Source organism: Aedes aegypti, chromosome 3 (assembly GCF_002204515.2).
Source record: "Aedes aegypti strain LVP_AGWG chromosome 3, AaegL5.0 Primary Assembly, whole genome shotgun sequence".
Lineage (NCBI taxonomy): Eukaryota > Metazoa > Arthropoda > Insecta > Diptera > Culicidae > Aedes > Aedes aegypti.
The window spans coordinates 248,325,071-248,348,939 of NC_035109.1; the positions used below are offsets into that span (position 1 = coordinate 248,325,071).

The 23,869-nt window shown below is 38.9% G+C and overlaps 1 protein-coding gene across 1 annotated transcript in view; it reads right to left on the reverse strand.

The window, feature by feature from the left end:
• LOC5565213 (transmembrane and TPR repeat-containing protein 1) overlaps nucleotides 1-23,869 on the reverse strand; it is a 790,448-nt gene that overhangs the window by 15,657 nt on the left and 750,922 nt on the right. The window contains exons 12-13 of the mRNA XM_021851740.1: nucleotides 17,906-18,105; nucleotides 10,732-10,867 (exon numbers count right to left, since the gene is read on the reverse strand). Coding sequence (XP_021707432.1) covers nucleotides 10,732-10,867; nucleotides 17,906-18,105 — 336 coding nt within the window. The remainder of the gene's footprint in view (nucleotides 1-10,731; nucleotides 10,868-17,905; nucleotides 18,106-23,869) is intronic.

The window sequence follows — 23,869 nt, forward strand, 5'->3', positions numbered from 1 at the left end:
ACATGAGCCTCATAATGCAATAGCAAGGAAATTTCTAAAAGAATTATTTTCTGACTACTTACCCTATATGCGAAATGAGATGTACAAACTTTTAGCCTCACATAAGCACTGTTGAATTCTCAGTGATTTTTTGAAATTTTAGTTTCCTCCCATACTGCAAGGAAATGCAAACTTGGTATCCCATTTACTCAATGCCTACTTTTGTCGAATGTTACAAATATGCAGTTATGGGCAGTAACTTGAAAATTCACCTTCAAGCCGCATGTGCCACCTCTAAATCTCAATATTTCTGGCTCAAAATTTGAGGTTTGTATGTTTATGTGAATTGAATTCAGATGAGCACATGACCAACTTTGGATTTTGAGAACTTTCCAAAACTAAGCCGCACCCTAGTGAAAAATTCAAATGCTCTTCACACCTCCTAAACATCAATACTGTGCATATATGATGAAAATGTTTCTTATCCTGACAAAACTGCGATTTTCTTTTTAAATTCGTAAAATATTTTGTCTAAGAAAATTATTCCGTTTTTGTCAACTGAAAATTGCTCATCGTGTTGATAAAAACGGAACATACCTGTAGTGGACGAAAAATTTTCTTTGTTCGGAAGTGTTTATCGCGGATGAGCGGATGGACTGAAGTTTGGTGCTGACTTCCCTGAAGATTACGAAGGCTCGCGTTTGCAGTTCCTTGGAGAGTTTGAATTTAGTATTGAAGCGAACGACAGAAGAGACTGAAATAATCAAGAAAGGTTCAGCTTCTGGTGCTGCAGTTTAAACTTCATCAGAAGGCTTCTGAAGCTGCACCAATGCCTTCAGATTGTGGAAGCTACTTAAGGAACTTGGTGAGAGATTTCCAATTAAAACTTTATTTCTTAAATTAATAATTGTTTTGCATTTTTGCACATTTATTTTAATTTAAAGTTTCAATTTATGTATAACGGGAAAGGGGCAAAATAAATTTTCATGTCATTTCAGAGAGCGAGCAAAGGCACTTAAACCAAGGCTGTAAGGCCAAGACATGAGGAAGAAATGCCTATGTCCCAGCCCAGGAGAACAACAATGGAGTGTGCATTAACTTTCTTAGCAACGCCACTCCCAACGATTTCACCTATAACCCTGAATCGAAACGGTTGGTACGGTTGTCCCTGTTTCTTCCTTTCTGAATTGAAAATGTTTTGGCTATCAGTTTATTCATGCGTGAATAACCTGATCGTCATGATTTTTATCAATTATCTTCAAACCCAAAGTCTGCACAGTGGGCCTGGCCATTTTAATATTTGTATCATATCGTTGATATTCTGCAAATATTAATGCTGACAAGAAAATACCTGAATAAATTTAGGTATTTCCAGGATGCTTTTCAATATTGGCTGTGCAAGCGCTTAGATTAGATTAGATAAGATTAAAATTGCATATAGGCCACTTATGTGATTTACGTTTCGACAAATAGGGAGACTTACGGCTTCGGCACCATTCGACTATTATCGGCAACTAAATTTCAAACGTAAAATACACAGTATTTTTTAATCAAAACACATTAATGAAAACATCTAGATGATTTTTTGTTCTACCCGCTTCTCGCTGACGAGATTTTAGAGATGTCATCAATTCAAATGAACACGCCTCAAAATGCGACTGATTTGGAGCTGCCGAAGAAATGTACCAGCAGTTCTTATGGAAAAGTTGCCGAATAGAATGAGGCAGCCGACAATAGCCACACTAACACGAGATGTTCACAGCGTTGTAAAAACGTTTCCAAAAGCATTTTGACATGTCTGTCGGTGTGAATCGATAAAGGATTGAGCAGCGCATAAATATAAACATACAAACATGGAATTTGTATGCTGATGCCCGAGAAAATTACAAAAGAAGCGTGGCATCGGCTTGGACTGCCGATAATACGTAAGTTCACCTATTATAAATATTAGAACTTACAAATTAATGATGATATGAATAATTCTGTGATATTTCTAACTAAGCTTTAGCTGTTATTAAAGAAAAATTGTCGAAAAAATTGAAAAAAGTCAATAAGCACTAAATAAAAAAATGCAAATATGCAGTCACTTTCTTCACGATTTCTTAGATAACATCTTAAAATACTTTTAAGAATAGGTTTTGGCCTGGGACAACTTGGAACAATGAAATATGGGATGTGAAAAGTTCCGATAAAAAATCGAATTATTCTCTGCAGTGTAGTTCCTACATCTACGGGAACTAAAGTTTTTTTTAATTTATTTTATTTCTTCAAGATGACTGTTAAAGTAAGCTTTATATCAGAGTATAAAATATGTATAAAATATAATAAGTATGCATTTTTCCAAGCAACATATACCTCGTGTAAGGACTCAATGCTTTATTTTTCTTAAAACTCTAACTTTGGTATACTGTATCAATGAAATTATAAAAAAAATGTTGCTCTAGTATTCCATGAAAATCATAATTTAAGTGTTTACTATGGAATGATGTGCATAAAGAATTTATCAGAACAAGCCATTTTTTCGATTATTGGCTACCTAATCGGCCCATAGTGGACTGCTCCGTTGTGTATGCTCATTGCAATATCATTATCAACATTATTCGTTTCACCGTATTCTGTTTCTTTTTTTACTACAGCGAAGATTCGCTGGTTGGAACACGACTGCCTTTCATTTAGCGAATTCGACCCTTTAGTTGGAACGCATCTGGAGCGTAAATCGTCACGAAACGCACTTATGCATACACATTAGTTCTATACATGGAGACTTCAAAGTGACGGTACTCAGACGTCAAAGTCATTTTGACATCTTCTCTTGACATTCGAGTACTTTATGGTAGGATTGTTTTTCCAACCAGCGGACATCCAACCATCTAGTCATTCCATGTAGCGGACCCGCAACGAACAAATCCCCTCTGTATTTTATTACATATTTGTAATTTTTATCGTTTATGGATAATAATATCGCCAATATATATATAACCAATAATTTTGGAATTTTTAATTTATCGGCTTAGTTTTCCAATACTGGGAGATCTCCCCCTAAGCATATGATTCATATTATAGAGGGGATTCCCAGGCTGTTGACCGCACGTATATTTCACACATGACTTAAGACTAATGTCTTTTTCTTCCCATAACCGTTGAAACTACAAAGTTACACAATTTCAATAATAATACAGCCATTCAATGAAAACCCGATCCAGTGGGTCACTGAATTCCGTGAAAATTTGCTATTTTTTTTACTTTTCCTAAATAAGGATATACGTGTTTTTGGATTTTTTGATTAGGGTGATCATTTCCGAAATAGGATGACCAAAAAATCGCGATATTGCAAAATTTTTATTTGTTTTTTTTTTTTTTTTATTTTCAACTTCTGAACCGCTTGACCGATTTTCAATTTTCTTGGACGGAATGAAAGCTAAAGATTTTGACTTCTCAAGAAAAATATAAAATTTCACAAAAATTGTTTTTTTACATGAAACAAATTTCAAAAATTTACTTTTTTCGTGTTTTGAAGGCCTCGGGACAAAAACGGTCATTGCTGTTCTCAATTTTCCTTGTTTTAGTTTTTGAGATATATATTTTTGAACATAAAAAAATCTATCATTTTTCATTGGCATACACTATACTGCCCATAAAAGCATAACTGTCCCATATCGATTTTCGAACTAACACCTTATTTCATTGCAACATTCATGTTTTAATATGCACTTCACTAGGCATATGAAAATGTATTCACTTTGTTTGAAAATATTGTGGAAAAATATGAAGTTGGTGCAGTCCCATATTGAAAAATAAGGGCATAACAGTCTCTATATGAATTTTGAATCCCAATGTCAACTGCAAAACTATGAATTATGAACTTCATATTTTTTACTGATCAATATTAGCAAAATGAGTATACTGCGGGGTGAAGCTAAATGAATATTGCATTCATAAATTAACTAGAAAATTATAAACAATTGTATGAAAATGAAAACTTTAAACTTTAAGCGCTGTTTTCTCAATGCCTACTAATTCCATATGGGACAGTTATGCCTTTATGGGCAATATAGGTCTCAGCGCATTAGATTTTTAATTTAAAAAAATAATCATAACTTTTGAAAAGCTCAACTGATTTTTTTTATAGAATAAAAGATTAAGATTTCAACTTTTCAAAAAAAAATATAAAACTTTAAAAAAAAAATTGTTACATGAAAAAAACATAAAAAATTCCTAAAAAACTAGAAATTTTGATATATTTTCATGTGAGCATTATTTTTTATCTTTAGCTTTCATTCCGTCCAAGAAAATTGGAAATCGGTCAGGTGGTTCAACAGTCATAATTGCAAAATCACGATTTTTCTGGTCACTCTATTTCGAAAATGGTCACCCTAATAAAAAAAATCCAAAAACACGTGTATCCTTATTTCGGATAAGGAACAAAATAGCAAATTTTCATAGTATTCGGTGACCCACTAGATCGGGTTTTCATGGAATGGCTTTATACATACATACATACATAACTACAAAAACTTAAAATAATCATCTTTCGAAAAATGTAGTGCAGCCTATCTTGAACATTACTTCCGAACGAACACGTTTCAAATCAGGTGGAAGTGAATTCCAATATACCACACCCTGTCCATTGTCCATATACTGGACAAAGTAGAAAAATTGAGAAATCATGGTTTAATCAAGATGGTATACCTTTTAAAAGGAAATAAGGCCATTATGGGGAGTAATGTTTGCGTAGAACAACACATCATCGATATATGCATGCCTTTTTGGAAAAGTAGAGATGTTTGGAAATCGTTGAGAAGTTGGCGTATCGCCTTAAATTTGAGCCCAATTAGTTATTACTTTGATTATTGTAAAATACCACGCAAGCATGATCGACTATAATCATGATTGGAATGAATGAATGTAGTTAGCACCATATCGAAACTAAATCTGTAGAAACTACAATGTTGATCAGTCTCCTCTTGTCCCCAGTTTCGGACAGCTTGATTTGTTATGTGATACATATGTAATGTTTAAACCAGTGTCTCAAAATATAATAATTTTTCATGGATTTCGTCGATCATGGTATCGAAGATGCATTAAATATAAGAAAAATGATCATTCAGAACAACATCGTAAAATGGATTATTTTTCGCCATATATAGAAGAGAATTTTGATGGACATTTTGCAAACTAAATAAAACTCTGTTGTTGTAAATGATGCAAATGCATAAAATTGGCTATGAAATACTATTCGTGGAGTAAAAACATTAGATGCTGAGGGAGCAGACCTGCGGTAGTGGCTAAAATATACGCCTCTCACGCCGAGTACCTTTGACTGAATGTAATGTCAAAATTCATGTTGATATTTTCAAATTCATTTTAGTACAGTACAAAAAAGATGCTATTTATCATTTAATTTGTGTAAGAAGATCACAGAAAACCAATCATCAGTGGCGAACTTGTCCAGAAATCTGTGGCGTACTTGTCCGGTACTGGGGTATCTTCACCTATATTTCATCTGTTTACGTATTTTTTATTGAGTCACAATTTCCTGCAATGAAGGGGAATATTCTGCCGTTATACGCATAAATGTCCCATGTTCCAAAATATGCAATCGAGAAAAACGCGTTTAAAGATTTTAACACATTTAGGCCTCGTATTGACCAGGTGTGTGGTAAATTAAATTAAAATCATTACAATAGTATAAAGAATAGTGTGTTCATTAGAGTCAAGAGTTTGGATTATAGGAATAAAGTATATTTAGCTACGAAATTCAAAGTGGGACTGTTATGCCTAGAAATACGAGGTTTTTGGTCAATTTCTACGCATAACAGTCCCACTGAAAGTAGTGACCAATTATGTGCTAAGCATACTGCTGTAGATGACCGTTCTTACGTATATATTGTACCGAATGTAGAGGACGTATAACCTCAGGACTATGTTAAGGCATCTAATTAAGGCTCAACTGACATGTGCCAAACGGAGCCACGTGTGGGGAAGTGAAGAAATACGATTTTATAGTATGGGATGGAAAGCAAAGTTTTCTGTATGTGTGATAATGAGAAAATGTATGAGTTAGTGATAGAAAGAGTGGATGTGTAAGTTAAAGAGTTTATTTTTCTTCTTTCTGGCGTTACGTCCCCACTGGGACAGAGCCTGCTTCTCAGCTTCTATGAGCACTTCCACAGTTATTAACTGAGAGCTTACTATGCCAATGACCATTTTTGACATGTGTACGAAGATACTCTATGCCCTGGAAAGTCGAGCAAATATCCAACCCGAAAAGATCCTCGACCGGTGGGATTCGAACCCACGACCCTCAGCTTGATCTTACTGAATAGCTGCGCGTTTACCGCTACGGCTAAGTGGGCCCCTTAAGTTAGAAAGTTTATAAGATGTAATAAATTCCTATATCGACTCTTCCAGCTACAGGTTTGACAGAAACTCATCTGCGAATTCAAGGTTATTCTGCGGAATTAATATTTAACTCAAAATTCACGATACAAATCATCATACGATTTGACATTTCTTTGGACTTGGTTTGCAAAATCATGATATTTGATACATCGCAAATTAAGTTTAAGAACCGCCAACATATTTGCCACTTGCACCGAAGAACTAGTTATCCGTAATAACCCAGTATGTGGTCAGGTCATCTAAAACCTCTTGAACTATTCTTCTTTTGACTTGATTTGCAAATTCATCATGTTTGATATGTCGCAAGTCTCAGAACCGCCAATATAATAGCCACTTTCTCTGGGGAACAGGGTATCCAAAACAACCTGGCATGTTATTAAGTCATCTAAGAACCTTTGAGTTACACTTCTTTAGCCTTGATTTGGGAATTTATGAATTTATGTTGCCAGTTAGGTTTCAGAACCCCAGGGAACCGGGAATTCGGAACAATCCGACATGTGATCAAGTCATTCAAATACATTTGAACCACCTTAAGACTTGATTTGATCCACCTTTGACATTGATATGTCGCAAGCCAGATTTCAGATTCGCCAATATAATGGCCACTTCCACCAGTGAACCGGTATTCGGAACAACCCAGCATGTGACCAAGTCATCCAATGTCGGTCAAACTATTTTCGTTTGTTAAATCATGAAGTTGGTTTGTCGCAAGCCAGCCACTCAAAATTAATGTGGTTACTGATTCTTCAAGTGGGATTATTTCAGTACTTCCCGTGATGAATCCAAAATAACGATAAATTTCTAATCGATGACCGCGGTACCAAAAACTAGAAGAATTTTGTGATTGACCATGAAAATTCAACTGAAATCCATTGAAAAACGGATGGGAAATAATATTTTGATATTGAAAATTTCAATCAAATTTGACGTTAGGCTCGCATGAATGATGAATGCATCCCGATAATTCAAACACATAAAACGGGTTGTGCTCCACATGGGATGTAAAACCAACATAAAAAGATGTTCAAAACGATTTTCCCAAACACCAGCTAATTAAAAACTGCCTACTGAATATTTTGCTCGAGTTCAACGCAGCGAATTGTATAGTGTGACAGTTATGCGTAGAAATACAGTAGTGGGACAGTTATGCGTGGAAATTCAACAATGGGACAAAATGACTTGGCTTGCTTTTCATTGAGTTTCCGAACAAAGTTAATTTTTGGTGGGTGTTTTCTAATACTATACGTAAAAATAAACTGTTTGATGACAAAAAGTCAAAATGCACAAAAAGTAACATGGGACAATTATGCGTATAACGGCAGTATTGTAGTTATTCAATATGCACAATCAACAAACTTCAACTCGCATCTGTATCTAGGTCCAGATTGAATCATTTATCATAAATCGTTAACACTACATCAATCAGTCGCTTATAGCAGAAAATAACATGCCTTGTTAAGCCCCAGTCTTCAAAATTGCCTTTGCATTGCGTTGCTTTGATTCATAAAACAAGGAGAAAGAGAATGCACGATCCTTATTTTTCAATCCAAAAAGGCTTTGATTTGATCCTATCATTTCGGTGAAAATACTGCATCATTTTTCTGAATCATTTGTGGCTCATTCAACAAGGTTGACTATGCTGCAGATGGGTAACAAACATTGTTGGTAGGCCTAGCAACCAATACTGTTTATTTTTTCATCGCTATTTCACTAAGTACGCGTCAATGGTTTACAAATGAAGTTATTTCTCAAAATAGTAATCGATCTTGTGTAAACAGAGTGATTCATCTAAGACATCTAAATATCCAGAATTCAACTAATCTAGGGTTGTTGCTTTACGCTGTTGTTGAGTATCAGTTGAATTTGTTCATGTGTCGTAAATAGACTTTCATGTAATCTTTCAGTTTCAGCTGTCTTTTCTGGAGAAAATGGCATGATCAAATATGCTGCTCATGACATTGGCGTTGTGCTCGAACAGAAACACCATCTCCGTAGCCGCTGTTGGAGGCATGGATCATATCACGTAGCCCAAACATTCTTGCCACGTTTAGAACAAGGCTCTATGCAACGGACTCTGATCTCTGACACACTGTTATTCAAAACTCCACAATATTTATCCTATTTTTATGGCAATAAAAAATCCCTTGATATGTCTGAAAAAGATCTAACACATTAAAAATCATGGAAAACGTTTTTTTTGACATACCGTGTTGATTCGAAGTGTCCGGATGCTTCGAATTCCGGACACCGGCCTTAAATCACCCAAAAAATATTTTTTCGACATTTTTATGCATGGGGTATGAAGAAAACATTTGAATTATGGATTCTAGTAGAAAAACATTGGAATTTGATCCAAAAACACCAGGAAAAAGGCCAATGTCCGACTTTCGAAGCGTCCGGCAGTTCGATACAGCACCCCAAATTGAACAAACGTATCAAAAGTTCCCCTTTCAAAGTCCATTTCACCCGATAAGCAAGTTCTGTTATGACCGGATGGTCAAGTTTGACTATTTTTCATAAATATTGCTCATAGAAATAGCTATATAACGATTTATGTTACTAAAATATGTAGTTTTGACTAATGATAGTAATACCAAATTCTTCTGCTCCTTCTGTTCTCCTTGGTATTACGTCCTCACTAGAACAGAGTCTGCCTATCAGGTTAGTGTTCTAAGAGCACTTCTACAGTTATGAACTGGAAACGTTCTTTGTCAAAGTTAACATTTTCAGCCTTCGTATATTGCAGGCAAGGTTTATTCCCGTATTCTTGTTAAGGTTCGAATTCACTTCCGATCAAAAATCATTTCGCATTCCCTTTTACTCAAGGAAATTGACAGGAGGCTCGATCCCTGACATCTTCAGCTGAAAACCGTTATTGTACACTGCCATTTATTTTCTATGCTTACCGTGGTCTAGAGTATGTAGTTTGCTTTGAAATGATTTGAATCAATGATGCATTATTTTTGATCAAGTGAGCACAGGAGCAACCAAATGCAAAAAGCGCAAATCCATTGTGAAGCATTGATTTTTTCAAAGCATGCTTTTCAAAGTATCTGTGCAGCAATGATGATCTTTGAAGACTGTTAAGGCCCAAGAATCCATCATTCAATCATCAGCAATCATCAAAAATGAAAAACCAGTTTTTTCGTTCAAATTTAAAGAAATCCTCATAAAAATCTATCATTGCAGTCCAGATAACAAGTTGAATGCATTGATAGATTTTCTTTAACATTGCTTAAATTTTGAGCAAAAAAACTGGTTTTGAAAATTTGTAAAACGATGATGGTTATTTTCCTCTTAAGCCCAATAGAACTGATATCAGCATGATTACTAGGTCACATTTCAGTAACCAATATTGTTTTCGCCTTGCACAATGTGGCTAACTGTAGCTTGTTTCTATTACTATGTAGCTTCTTTGAATGGGAACGGCCTTCCACTGCCACTACTGTCTGCTGCTAGGTACACGATGATCGTTCGAAGTGATAGGAAATGAGTTGTGAAGGCACCAATAATGACAGGTAATTATATCCTGATAAGGCCCAGTCTGCCCAGGCGATCCACACACCACAGCCAGAATACCCTTGACTGGGCGCTGCAAGTCAAACCTTGTACCGTAATATGGAGTCAAAGTGTTCAGGTTAGTACCAAATAGTAATTCCTGAATGTCTTGGTGACATCACGTACACTCCATGTGATGTAGATCATGGATGCCTATTGATTTATTTTTCTTTTAATAAGATTAGGTTTGCATAGCATAATTTACAGTTTTCAAAGTCAATACAAAACTATCCGCAGCTGCTAAACCTACATGTAAACTTTAAGTATTTGACATGTGATGTAAGCTATGTGCACTGCATAGTTTTTCGTTCATAAACCCTTTTATTTTCGAGTATCGTGCTTAATTCAAGGTTTACCGCTGCTGTATTGATTTTAGAGGGTTTTAAATCCTTAAAACATAGTTTACCTTTTCAATGAAATTAGACGATTTGTCAAAGTATTGACGACATTTCCAATTTTAGGGGGCGCTTATTTATTAGATGTGCAATTTTTTTATTCTTAGCTCTGTTTTATTATGTTTGATCAATTTATCTCTAGGGGACCATTTGAATTTATTTCCAATGCAAGATAATATGAAATGTTATCTTTAAAAAATGATTACGTATACTAATAGAGATAAACGAAGTACTGATTTTGCTGGAATTAAGTTGACGATACCTTGGTCCCAAGGTAATACAATAAACAGTTGTAAACAATTTGCCCCGGTTTACGGTACACATGAAGGATTGCCTTTCTCCAATGGGTTTGCATCGTTGTTGTTGTCAAAGTGTGCCTCTAAGTCAATTATCTTACCTCAGTATCAGCTGATGGAGTCGTGAATGTTGTCCGAGCCGGCGAAGCGCCCGACAGGCTCCGATTACCGATAATTGATGTGTTTCCATTATTTTAAGACCTTCCTGGTACTGGACAATGGCCTCTGGCAACAAATCTGAAAATACATTTGATCGATCGGATGGATGAAGATCGGATGGGGGGAGACAGAGGGTGAGAGACAGAGAAAACCACCATTAGTTTGGGAAATTTCCGGAACTAAATATTTGCACACGGTCGGAGAGCTCTCAATCTGTGCTCCCTTCGCTCTTCACAAGAGGATACACGTTCGATGTATACACACATGCATTCAAACACATTCACTCAAACAGCTGGAAGTTTAGGAGCAGACTGAGCGGCTTAAATGGATCCAGAAAGGATGCAAGTACCAATACGAAACGTGTATACACTTTGGACAAAGTGGATGATGTCAATTGGACGTCCACTTTCCTCGCCCCGGTCAGACATGGATGTAGGCAGGATAGAGCTGTGTCTTGTAGGAACCATGCATATATAATTCATACAGTTAAAGTCCAAAGGAGAATTTCCAGCTCAAACAGCTGATCTGATTTTTCTATATTACGTTTTTAAAAGGGCATATAAACACGATGTTTATATTTATGAAATCTGTAACTTCCTTGGAGGTACGACAACGAAATTTATAACTCATGAACGATTAAGGTTATGTTCCCAAAAATGTTCCACAAAATTACTTGTACTATTCGATCATCTCATGTTCGTCTGATAAGATGCTCTCATTATTTTCCCTACTTCATGTTTCTAGAGACCGGCTGAATTCTTCTCCATCAAAACCAATCGTTCCGTCAACTCTGTCCCATGTAGGTACCCGACGTTGCCATCAGCTGCATCGTTGATGGCATCTTTCACTGCAGTGCACTGTACTCCAGGAAGAGGATCTTCATCCAGCTCATCCTCTTCCGGTAATGCAGCCTCGATGTGCTGTGCGTATGCAGTAGCAACATCTGGTTGCTTTAGCCGCTCCAGGTCATACCGGAGCGACCATCGGTACCGTACGTTGTTAACGACGGAAAATTCTGGGCGCAGTTTAAGCTATTGACTATTGAACAGCTGTCGTACATTGCCTTCGAGTATCTGTCGCAGCGGTTTCCCGGGATGTCTGGAAAGCGTCGCGAAAATATTTTCCGTATCGACTACGTGAAAATACCAAGAAAAGCTTCACCATCTCATGGGAGTAACACTAGGTCTTAAACGTGACGAAGTACGACGACTGCTTTGCAACAAAATCCACGGGTGTGCATTCGTCAAAACATGTGGCCTTGAAACAGCACAGCGCGTGGTCGAGGAACACGACGCTAAGCACGTTATTGAGTGTTGTGAGTGCAACTACTGTACGCCACTTTCGTTTTTACTTTAAATTTATAATTATTTTAATCTTTTTGTATGTGTACAAGTTTGGGATTTTAAGTGTTTCATGATTTTTCATTTTCATCTTTTGTGAATTTAAATTCTATGTCGATGACATTTATTAATTTAAGTTTGTGTGTATGTGTCTATGTGAGGTACAATTGTGAACTTCTGATTGTTTTAACTAGATAACTTACTTAATCTAACAATTTTATAACCTACTTTACTAACACTCGGATGAGCGGGAATTCCGAGGCCGTGGCGTTCATGATGAGGGTTTCGATCGATTCTTCGATGCGATCCTGGATCATCTTCCACCCTGCGGCTCTGTGCAGGTGGTGATCCTCGTGTCGTTCGGGGCATTTATTATCGTTCGCAGTAGCCGGTTCTTTACCACCTGCAGCTTCTTCTTGTGGGTCGTAGCGCACGTACTCCACATCGGCATGGCGTAGTTGACCACCGATGATCGCGTTGTAGACTGTCAGTTTTTTCCGACGCGTTAACCGAGACCGACGGGATATTAAGGAGTACAACGACTTCAGTAGCCCGTTGCACCTCTGTTTTAGCTTGTTCGTGTGGCTACGGAATGTCAGCTTGTCGTCGATAATTATAACTAGGTAGTCGAGCTCGCTTGACCAGTCGACGGGACAGCCATTCACCCGGACGAAGCAGTCGGGTGGTGGAAGCAGTTTCAGTGATGGTCGGTGCCGTAAGAGGATAGCCTGGCTCTTCGCCTCGTTTACCTGAATCTTCCTCGAACATCAAATTAGTGAATTCGTGCATTGGTCCATTGGACAGTGCTACGGATGATGATCTGGCGGATGAACCATCGTTCCAAGTTTTTCCTCTGAATGAAGTGGCACAAAAGTCCAAACGTGTGAACAAAGGTATTCCTCCGGTTTGGTTGTTTTAAGAAGCTTAATCAGTGGGAGCTATGTCAGAAGCAGTAAAACCTAAGAACTAGAAGGAAGCATTATCCTATGAAGAATGGTACTTGGGAGCTTGTCGATTTGCCTGCAGGACGGAAGGTAGTTGGTTGCCGTTGGTCTTTCAAGTTGAAGCGGAACGCAGCTGGTAAGGCGATCAAACACAAAGCTCGGCTGGTGGGTCAGGGCTATTCGCAGCAGTTTGACGAGGATTATGATGAGGTCTTCGTACGAGTCACACAGCTCTTCGTATATTGCTTGCTCTTGCTTCGAGGAAGAAAATGACACGTAAGCACTTCGACGTATGCTGCCGTGAATTGCAAGTCAGTCCCACTTCCACTGATGATGCGCCTCCGTATTTCACGGCTAACGTTATTGTCAACCGTCAGCAAGGATCCAAGGTAAACGATCTCGTCGACCACCTCGAACGTATCCCCGTCTATCGTGACACTGCTACCTAGGTGAGCCCTGTCACGCACGGCCGCGCCAGCTAGCAGGTGCTTTGTCTTGGCCGGATTCACCACCAGTCCAACCTTTGCTGCCTCGCGTTTCAGGCGGGTGTACAGGTCTGTCACCATTTCAAATGTTCGGCCGAAAATGTCCATATCATCCGCGAAGCAAACAAATTGACTGGATCTCGTAAAAATTGTACTCGGCTGTTGAACCCGACTCTCCGCATAACACTTTCTAGCGCAATATTGAACAACAGGCACGAATGTCACTCACCTTGTCGTAGTCCCCGGCGGGATCCAAATGAACTGGAATGTTCGCCTGAAACCTTCACACAATTTTGCACACCTTCCACCGTCGCTCTAGCTTCCCGGGAAAGCTGTTCTCGTTCATGATTTTCCATAGCTCTACATGGTCGATACTATCGTATGCCGCCTTGAAATCGATGAAAAGGTGATGCGTTGGGACCTGGTATTCACGACATTTTTGGAGGATTTGCCGTACAGTAAAGATCTTGTCTTGTTGTTGTTGTCGATCGGCCGTCAACGAAGCCGGCTTGATAACTTCCCACGAACTCGCTTACTATAGGTGACAGATGACGAAAGATGATCTGGGATAATACTTTGTAGGCCGCATTTCGAATGGTGATCGCTCGAAAGTCCTCATAATCTAACTTGTCGCCTTTCTTGTAGATGGGGCATATAAACCCTTCCTTCCACTCCTCCGGTAGCTGTTCTGTTTCCCAGATTGTGCCTATCAGCCGGTGCAGACAAATGGTCAGCCTCTCCGGACCCATCTTTATGAGTTCAGCTCCGATACCCTCCTTACCAGCAGCTTTATTGTTCTTGAGCTGGTGAATGGCATCCTTAACCTCCCTCAAAGTGGGGGCTGGTTGGTTTCATCCTCCGCAGTACCGACGAAGGCATTTCCTCCGTTATCCTGACCTTCATTGCCTGTGCTCTCAGCACAATTCAGATGTTCGTCGAAGTGCTGCTTCCACCTTTTGATCACCTCACACTCGTCCATCCTTATACCTGCATCTCGGCTCGTGGCACGAAGCCGTTGCGGGATGCGTTGAGCTTCTGATAGAACTTGCGTGTTTCTTTAAACTGGCACAGCTGCTCCATCTCCTTACACTCCATATCCTCCAGACGGCGTTTTTTCTCCCGAAAGTTTCTGTCTATAACGCTCCACGTTCTACCGGGTCCCTTGCTGCAGCATGACCGCCCGCGCTTCATTCTTCTCCTCCAGAATCTGCCTATATTCCTCGTCGAACCAATCGTTCCGTCGACTTCGTCCCACGTACCTGACGTTGCTCTCAGCTGCATTGTTGATGGCTGCCTTCACTACTCTCCAGCAGTCCTAAAGAGGGGCTTCATCCAGCTCACCTTCTTCCGGTAATACACCCTCGAGGTTCTGCGCGTATGCCGCTGCGACATCCGGTTGCTTGAGCCGCTCTAGGTCGTACCGGAGCGGCCGTCAGTACCGTTCGTTGTTAACGATGAAGAATTTTGGGTGCAGTTGAACCATCACCAGATAGTGGTCAGAGTCAATGTTAGCGCCACGATAGGTCCTCGTCGACAATGTCGGAGAAGTGCCGTCCGCGTGGTCGATTTGTGATTCTGTCTGCTGTGGTGATCTCCAGGTGTATCGGTATGGAAGGCTATGCTGCAAGTAGGTTCTACGAATGGCCATATTCTTGGAAGCGGCGAAATCAATTAGTCTTAGGCCGTTTTCATTCGTCAGCCGGCGGGCGCTGAACTTTTCAATAGTCGGTCTGAATTCCTCCTCCTGGCCAACCTGAGCGTTTAGATCTCCTATGATGATTTTGACGTCATGGCTTGGGCAGCTATCGTACTCAAGGATGGAAATCTAGTGATCATGACAAAATCCACGATGCATCGCGGTTGTTCTTTATCGTACGATCATAGCAACAACGATTAACCTTTTGTCGTCAAGATATCACAACAAACTACGCTCCGCAATAAATGCATCATTCTGCATGTGGGTTTGCGATTAAGTGTTCGCGAGTCATAGTTTAATTATTCTGTGGATTGTTACATTTTTATCTGTTGATTTCCCTTCGGATATATTGCTTATGATTCTAAAATCATTCGGGCATGGATTTGAAGAAAAATAATAGCGCAAATGCGCCATGATTCAAGTTGATCGCTACATGTAACAACATCCGATAAACGCTTTGTCCCACGACAAACAATGCATCGGATTCTTCATATGTCGGTAGAATGCGCGCGCGGTGAGGTGTTCAAATCATGGTGCTGCAAGAGCAACGGCCCTCTTAGACCATTCATATACCGTATTGTTTGTCACTAGAGGCGATTTTTTTTTCATCCTTCGTACTCGCGTTCGAGGTGCGCGTAAAAAGCGTCTTTATCATCATCAGTGCTTCCGGAGTGAGGGTTATTCACGTTTATTATGCAGAAGAACCGGCCTTTGAGCCTCAAATTGCACATTCTCTAATTGATCGGCCACCACCCGATCACGCGCCTCTGCATATCACCCATCACTATAAAAGCTGTTCCCATCTCGTGTGTGTTGCCGCAGCTCTGGTAGATGGTATTGTTACCTCTAAACGTTCGCACCATTGATCCCTTCCAACACACTTCCTGCAACGCTACGTTGCCGAATCCGCGGTCCTTCAGCACGTCGGCGAGTATGCGTGTGCTCCCGATGAAGTTAAGAGATTTACAGTTCCACGTACCGAGCTTCCAATCGCTAGTCCCTTTACTTCGCTGTGGTCTTCGCCGATTGTCCCGGTTCGTATTCTCTCGTCGATTATTCGTTGCTTGATTTTTTTACGGCTGGCTTGCAGGGCCTGGCACCAACTCCTTAGATTTCCGGAGGACCATAGTGCACAGTTTAGCTTAGAGTTCTTCTCTGGCACTCGGACGATGATCAGCCGCCCCTGACATGGGGAACAGACGCTGTTGTGAGCCGCTCCTAACATGGAGTACAGACGCTCAAGGTTTGCAGAAGCAAAAGCAAAAGCAAACCTTCCCCCCCCCCTTTCCTGCCAGCATACGACCAAAGTTCCCACCGGGGGTTGGTAACACTATCTTCCCTAAGGTTACTCGTACCCGGCCAGTACCACGAGGAGGTAGGTATAGGAGTTGCTGGGCAAGAGGCTAAGGACCACACAAAGGGGTCTATTTTATTCCTGCAGGTACGCGAGGTACCAATGGAACGTTAAAACGTGATCTCATGCATTGGTCCATGGCGACCTCCACCAGGATTTGTTTATGCGGCAACCACCTGGATACGAGGAAAAAGGATTGACCAAAATTTTAAATCAATATGTCATCAGAATCGTAATCTTATATTTTTTTAGAATAGCACTCTTGAAATATTGACGGAAAAATCTAAAAACTATTCAAAATCAAAAATACAGTAATTCAAGTCATCGTGTCAAAGTTTGGGTTTACCCCTCAGTATGGTGTATCGTGTGGGTTCACCTAAACTTACTTAAAACATGAATTTTCTGATAAATCTCAAACCAATTATGTACACGCCATTATTTACGTTTGTAAAAACTATGAACTAATAAAATCGGTTGAAAAATGGCAGAGATATTGACAAAGATGATTTGCGTGCCAAAAGAAATCTATTTTGCCTAAATGTATAATAATTCAATTTACGGTAAATGCAATTCACGTGAATAAAGGCTTCAGTGTACATTTATCAAATAAAACAACAAAAATAAAGTTTGGGTGTGATAAACTAAAGTACCAGCAATTAATGCATTTTTTAATTAACCATACTGTACATACCACCGAGATCCTGTACAAGTGTATGCTTCAAACAAATTTACATAATTGTTTGTGTAGCATCTACGTAGTTCATAAAAAAAACTACAAGTAAGGAATGGGTTCCAAATCGCAGATGTGATTCCTTAAGAGTAAACGGTTCTGGTGATTCGCATTTACCGCTCTGAACACTGTGCACGCTAGTGCACCCAACATGAGCGTGGTCACCGAAGAGGGCGCAGGGTGAATGTTTTGACGATACATCCAATCTCGGCAACAGCTTCAGCAAACAAATCAATATCTACAGATTGGAAAATGATAGTAGAGCTTACCCATGGCAGCAGATGTATCAAATAGAACTGCGGCCGGAAAATCGAGATTTTTTCCCAACAGAGCGAAATTGCAGTACAGAAATTGGCAACATCTATGTTGCTAAAACTGATTGAAACTCTATAAGTATATGAAACACAGGAACTTTCATTACGTACTATCCGGCCAACTGCTTTCCCGGAACATGCCAGCACAAACGGACTCATCCATCGCTCAATCATTCAATATGTAGTGTATTAGCAGCGTCCCATAACGGATATTTCACAGGAAGCCACCGTTTAGACAATTTGAATAACTTACTCTGTTCCACGAGCCAGTCCCCATACTGCCTGCGCAGGTCAACGTCGTATGGGTTCAGCTGGACAACTCGCCGCAGCAGCTGGCCGGCCTTCAAACCGCTGTATAATTTCACCAATTCCAGATAAGCCGCGGTGAATAGCGGTTCTAAGTTGATACATCGCTCCAGCATCCGCAAGGCTTCCGAACTTCGGTTGGCTTTGCTGCTTGTGGAGATTGGACCGCGTTCCGGGCGAAAATGTCACCATCATCATCGTCATCATCGTCACCATCACATGGTCATCGACGTTGTCGTCAGTGGTGAGGTCCAGTAGTGATAGATATGGAATGGAACAAACATAGAGGTAACCATAATTAGAGAGCTAGGAATTAATTTAGACGGAAATAGTATTTCAGTGTATTTGGGTCGGCCGGAGTAGTTGATTGAACGGGTATATAATCTATGGATAGCTTTCAAAGCCTTAATAACATATGGTATACTTTAATATATCATTTGGTTGTCCACTACTGGAGTATGACATCTGAACCCAAAGTTTTGAACGATGAATGCGCATCGTACACACATTTTTTCTGCTAACAGAAGGTTAGAGACTATCTAAAACAATAGAACAATACTTCCCAATGCTACTTTTTATACATATTCAGCTTTTATCAATCATTGTGTCTTCGATTTATTTTTCCGTTATCGGATGAGCCGTCATAGTTGATATTAATCTAGAAAAGTATAACTACACGCGCTTGCATGCAGAAGGTATACGGATACTTTTTCGACTACATAGGAGCAATATCAATAGGGAAAGTGTACCAGTTATGGCCATAGTGGTTCCCTATTTGGCCATATGTGAAATTTTGATAACTTTCACATTTTAAATCTTTTTGAATACATGTTTTTAATTATGAATCGTGGTTTACGGCTAACCAGCCGAGTGGAAGTTTAACAACTACCGAAAAGCTAAACATTACATATAATTTGCAATTGGATTAGATGGACAAATTGATGTGAAGATTTGCGAAAAAGTTACACGTCTTCTCAGTGAGAATCGAACTCACGACTCCCCGATCTCTAGTTGGGGCGCGTTTCTTTTTGAATGTTTTAACATCAAGATACATCTTAAATCTAACTAATACAACACACAAAATTTTTCAAAATTTGAAGACATGAAATAAATCACGTATGGCGAAATAGGGAACAACTATGTCCATAACTGGTACACCTACCCTAGATATTCATTAATTTGAAATTGTTACATAATCTAACAACAATCATCAAAGACGCCTATAAATTTCAATGATGGCCTACTTTGCCGTAAAAGTCAGTTCAGATATTCATTAAATATGGCGTCTACCACGAGCAATAGAAATGATGAATCTTTGAATTCACAACTTTCTTCCGAAAAACAGTGTTCAAAGCCTGATTTGCTGCTGACAAGTCATTTCACGGCCTATCTTTATTCGTGGCAAATTCTTGCAAGGAATCGATCAAGAAAGCTCTTTTTTTGTGATCGCAGTAGAAAAGAAATGTCAGTTCAAACGAGAGTCACTGTAGAAAATTTCTGCAAGGAATCGGCGAGAAATTTCTTTAGAGATTCCTTTTCAGCAGTAAATCAGGCTTAAATTACACATCTCGGAATCAAAGACAAATATTGCTATTTTTTTGCTGCTTGCTTTATTAGATTTGTACCTTTAAAGTACCGTTTTGATTCATATTACGGACACTTAAGGCCTCAGTGAAGTATAACCCAGCATGGACCATACAAAATAAATCATTCTGTATGATTTTTTAGCGTTATCGAGCGTCGGAAGCCCTTAACTTTCGGATGGTGGGTAAAGAATACGCGTCCGCAACTTGAATAATTTTAAATAAATCATGATTCTTATTCCGGACGCTCCCTCACTTTTGCCTCATATTCCGGACGCTTTGATTCGAATTACGGACAGCTCATGATAATCATTAATGGAACAGTCAAATGATCAATTGAAATCGTTCAACCGCTTAAGAGGCGTCTAAGGTAGTTGGGCATTATAAATTTGCAATGATATTTATGGAAAAAACCTAATAAAACGAGCCTCGAAAATGAAAACTTTTGAATGGCGAAAATTGAAACATTTCGTGTGAAATGTTTCCCATACAAACGAGAGTGTCCGGAATTTGAAGCTGTCCGTAATATGAATCAAAACGGTAATTTTGAAGTTGGGTTCCACGAACTATCACAAAACGAGGCAAAAATGTAAGAAAGGACGTTTCTTCGGATATGGAGCCTTCCTTAGCCGAGTAGTTAAAGTCCGCGTCTACAAAGAAAAGCCATGCTGAAGGTGTATGGGTTCGATTCCCGCTCGGTGCAGGATCTTTTCGTAATGAAAATTTCCTTGACTTTCCTGGACATAAAGTATCATCGTACCTGCCACACGATAAACGAATGCGAAAATACTTTGTCAAAGAAAGCTCTTAGCATGGACTCTAAACGATCATGTGAAAGTTCGTATAAATTTACATGATGTTGATGTAATTTTCACTGTACATATTTTTATTACAATGTTGCTGAACAGCGATCGGAAACACGAGGCACGATGAATTTGCCTAGGCATCAAAACAGAATCTGCGAATGAACTCGATCAATAGTTCGGGTGCTTCATTCGTTCTTGTTTCATTTTCGGATCGCTGTTTCTCCCGACGCTATCATCGGATGATTTTCCATCGCTTGGTAATGTGAGCGGTGATTCTACCCCGTTACCCCGAATGTCATTTCCCCGAATTACATCACCCCGAATGCTATTTCCCCGAGTTTACAATTATCTTGACATGATGATATTCATGACATTTCCCCATCATATTGGGAATCGGGGTAATGTCATTCGGGGCGATGGGTCGTTTGGAGAATTTGAATTCGGGGTAATGGTGTTCGGGTTAATGGCATTCGGGGTAATGGCGTAGAATCGTGAGCGGTGCGATCCACGCAGTCTGCTCTTCGCGAAGAGCAGGAAAATAATCACTTCGATCATCTTTATGCGTGCTCGCAACAAGCTGGTGCGGTATGAAAAACGTGGTTGTCATGATGCGCATTTGAAAGTTAAGAAAATTTTTGTTTTTGCATGTACCTACTGTAGTTTATTTAAATGGTAGAAAACATGCATTCTCCCATGGGAGACCTGTAGACCTCTTATGATATTTTCAACAACATTTATGTAAATTAAATTTTATTCAACAACATAATAACAAAATCAATTTTTATTTTTATAGTGAGACGCTATACCTTTAAATCTCACTAATAAAAAGTGTTGAAATCGCTACACTTTGCGATTTATATACATGCTATCTTTATTATGTTTCAATTGTACCAAAGAGCAACCAGAAAATTGTTATCATACGGGAGAATGCCCCGCTCAAGTGTGTGAACCAAGTGAATTTATTATACCACTAACAACTTGACTCAGAATAAATATGTTGGTACGTAGTAATGTTTTTATTATCAGCTGGCAAGTTTAATAACATCTTTTTGAAGACTTTTCTGAAACATCTGTAGGTTTTTTTGTGATCAAAATTTTCGACATAGGATTTTGATTTATTTTTGGTATCAAGGGTGTAAGTGTGCATAATTTTACATGTATGGTTATGTTTGTATATACAGTGAAGCTTCCCGAACTTGCATTCAAAACCTGCTACTACCAATAAGGTTTTTAAATCAATTTTTACATTTGCACTCTAGAGCTGGCGCAAACAGCTGACGAAAGTCGATCACTTATTTAGTGATAATTTCAAATTTAAAATGCTACAAATCTCACAACTAGAGGTGCGCACAGGTGAATTTTCCTTCGTGTTGGCATCTCATACTAACGTCTTTTGTTGGTTTTTTTGCACAAAACACACAGCTAAAATACGTTGTAGATTTCAATTTAATTTCATGCACATATTTAGAACATCAAAATAAACTGAAATGTCAACGACAAATTGCTTATTTTTCAATCGAATGCACTTTAAATTTACAAGATCATGTGACATTCAAACATCTTTAGTTGAAAATTAAACGTAATGCTGTACTGCCGTTAAACGCATAATTGTCCCATGTTACTTTTTGTGCATTTTGACTTTTTGTCATCAAACAGTTTATTTTTACATATAGTTTTAGAAAACACTTACCAAAAATTAACTTTGTTCGGAAACTCAATGAAACGCAAGCCAAGTCAATTTGTCCCATTGTTGAATTTCCACGCATAACTGTCCCACTACTGTATTTCTACGCATAACTGTCACACTATACCATTCACTGCGCTGAACTCGAGAAAAATATTCAGTAGGCAGTTTTGAATTGTCTGGTGTTTGGGAAAATCGTTTTGAACATCTTCTAATGTTGGCTTTACATCCCATGTGGAACACAACCCGTTTTGTGTGTTTGTATTATCGGGATGCATTCATCATTCATGCGAGCCTGATGTCAAATTTGATCGAAATCTCCAATATCAAAATATTATTAACAACTACCGAAAAGCTAAACATTACATTTAATTTGCAATTAGATTAGATGGACAAATTGATGTGAAGATTTGCGAAAAAGTTACACGTCTTCTCAGTGAGAATCGAACTCACGACTCCTTGAGTTCGATTCTCACTGAAAAAACGTGTAACTTTTTCGCAAATCTTCACATCAATTTGTCCATCTAATCCAATTGCAAATTATATGCAATGTTTAGCTTTTCGGTAGTTGTTAAACTTCCACTCGGCTGGTTAGCCGTAAACCACGATTCATAATTAAAAATAAGTAAAGTATTATTGCTGATTGCATTTGAGATGCAAATCTTGACTAAACGTCTTTCAAATGCGGTAACACAAAACAATCAAAGGACACCAAGCAACGATTAAAGAAATCACCGCCGCCCTAGCAAGAAAAATCTATATTAAACATCGCATTTCTTGTGAAAAATCTTACCACGTTTGGTGTTCTCGCATTTGATATTTGCATTTCAAACGCACACAGCAATATTTCCCATCTGTTTTTCAATGAAATTAAGTTGAACTTTCATGGTCGATCACAAAATTCTTCTAATTTTTGGAACCACGGTCATCGATTAGAAATTTACCGTAATTTTGGATTCATCATGGGAAGTACTGGAATAATCCCACTTGAAGAATCAGTAATCACTTTAAGGTAAAGATGAATCGAAGCCAAAGCTCAAAATTTCAAGAGCACAAATCTGAAGAATACAACACCCGTTTGAGCTGAAAACTTAATCGATTGGTCACCACCTGGGAGGGAGAAACCAATACGAAATTTATGTACGTCAAGGTGAGCCGAGATTCTGCTGTCACGAACTGTCACTGTGAGCCCAGATCTAAAACAATGGACAAACATGATAGAAGCGCGTAATGGATTAAAACGTAATTTTGCATTTTATCAAAGGTGACAAGAAATCGATTGAAAAGCTATTCATGCTTATTCAAAAGTAATGTCACAATAGCATCTTTTATCCTGATTTAATATAAAGTGTTCAAATACGCATTATTTTACTTTTTCCAATAAAAACGAAAATTAAATGCACAGAATACTTTGGCCCTTTTTCCATGTTTGTCCAGAACGATCGAAGGAACACAACAAAATAAAACTAGCGATTTTCATCAAGTCTGCCTTGAGTATCGTTGGCAAGCTGGAGTTTTCTTGCAATTCTAAATAACTTTGTGTCATATTTCGTGTGTAATATCGGTGCCTCCCTCCCAGGTCACCACCACCTAGTGACCAATCGATTAAGTTTTCAGCTTAAACGGATGTTTGGTGCTCCAAATTTGTGCTCTTGAAAATTTGAGGTTTGGCTTCGATTCATCTTCACCTTAATTCCGAGTCCATGGCTTGCCACAAATCAACTTCATGATTCAGCAAACCAAGTCTATATAAAAATAGTTCGACCGATATTGGTTGACTTGGCCACATTCTGGGTTGTTCCGAATACCAGTTCACTGGTGGGTGGCCATTATATTGG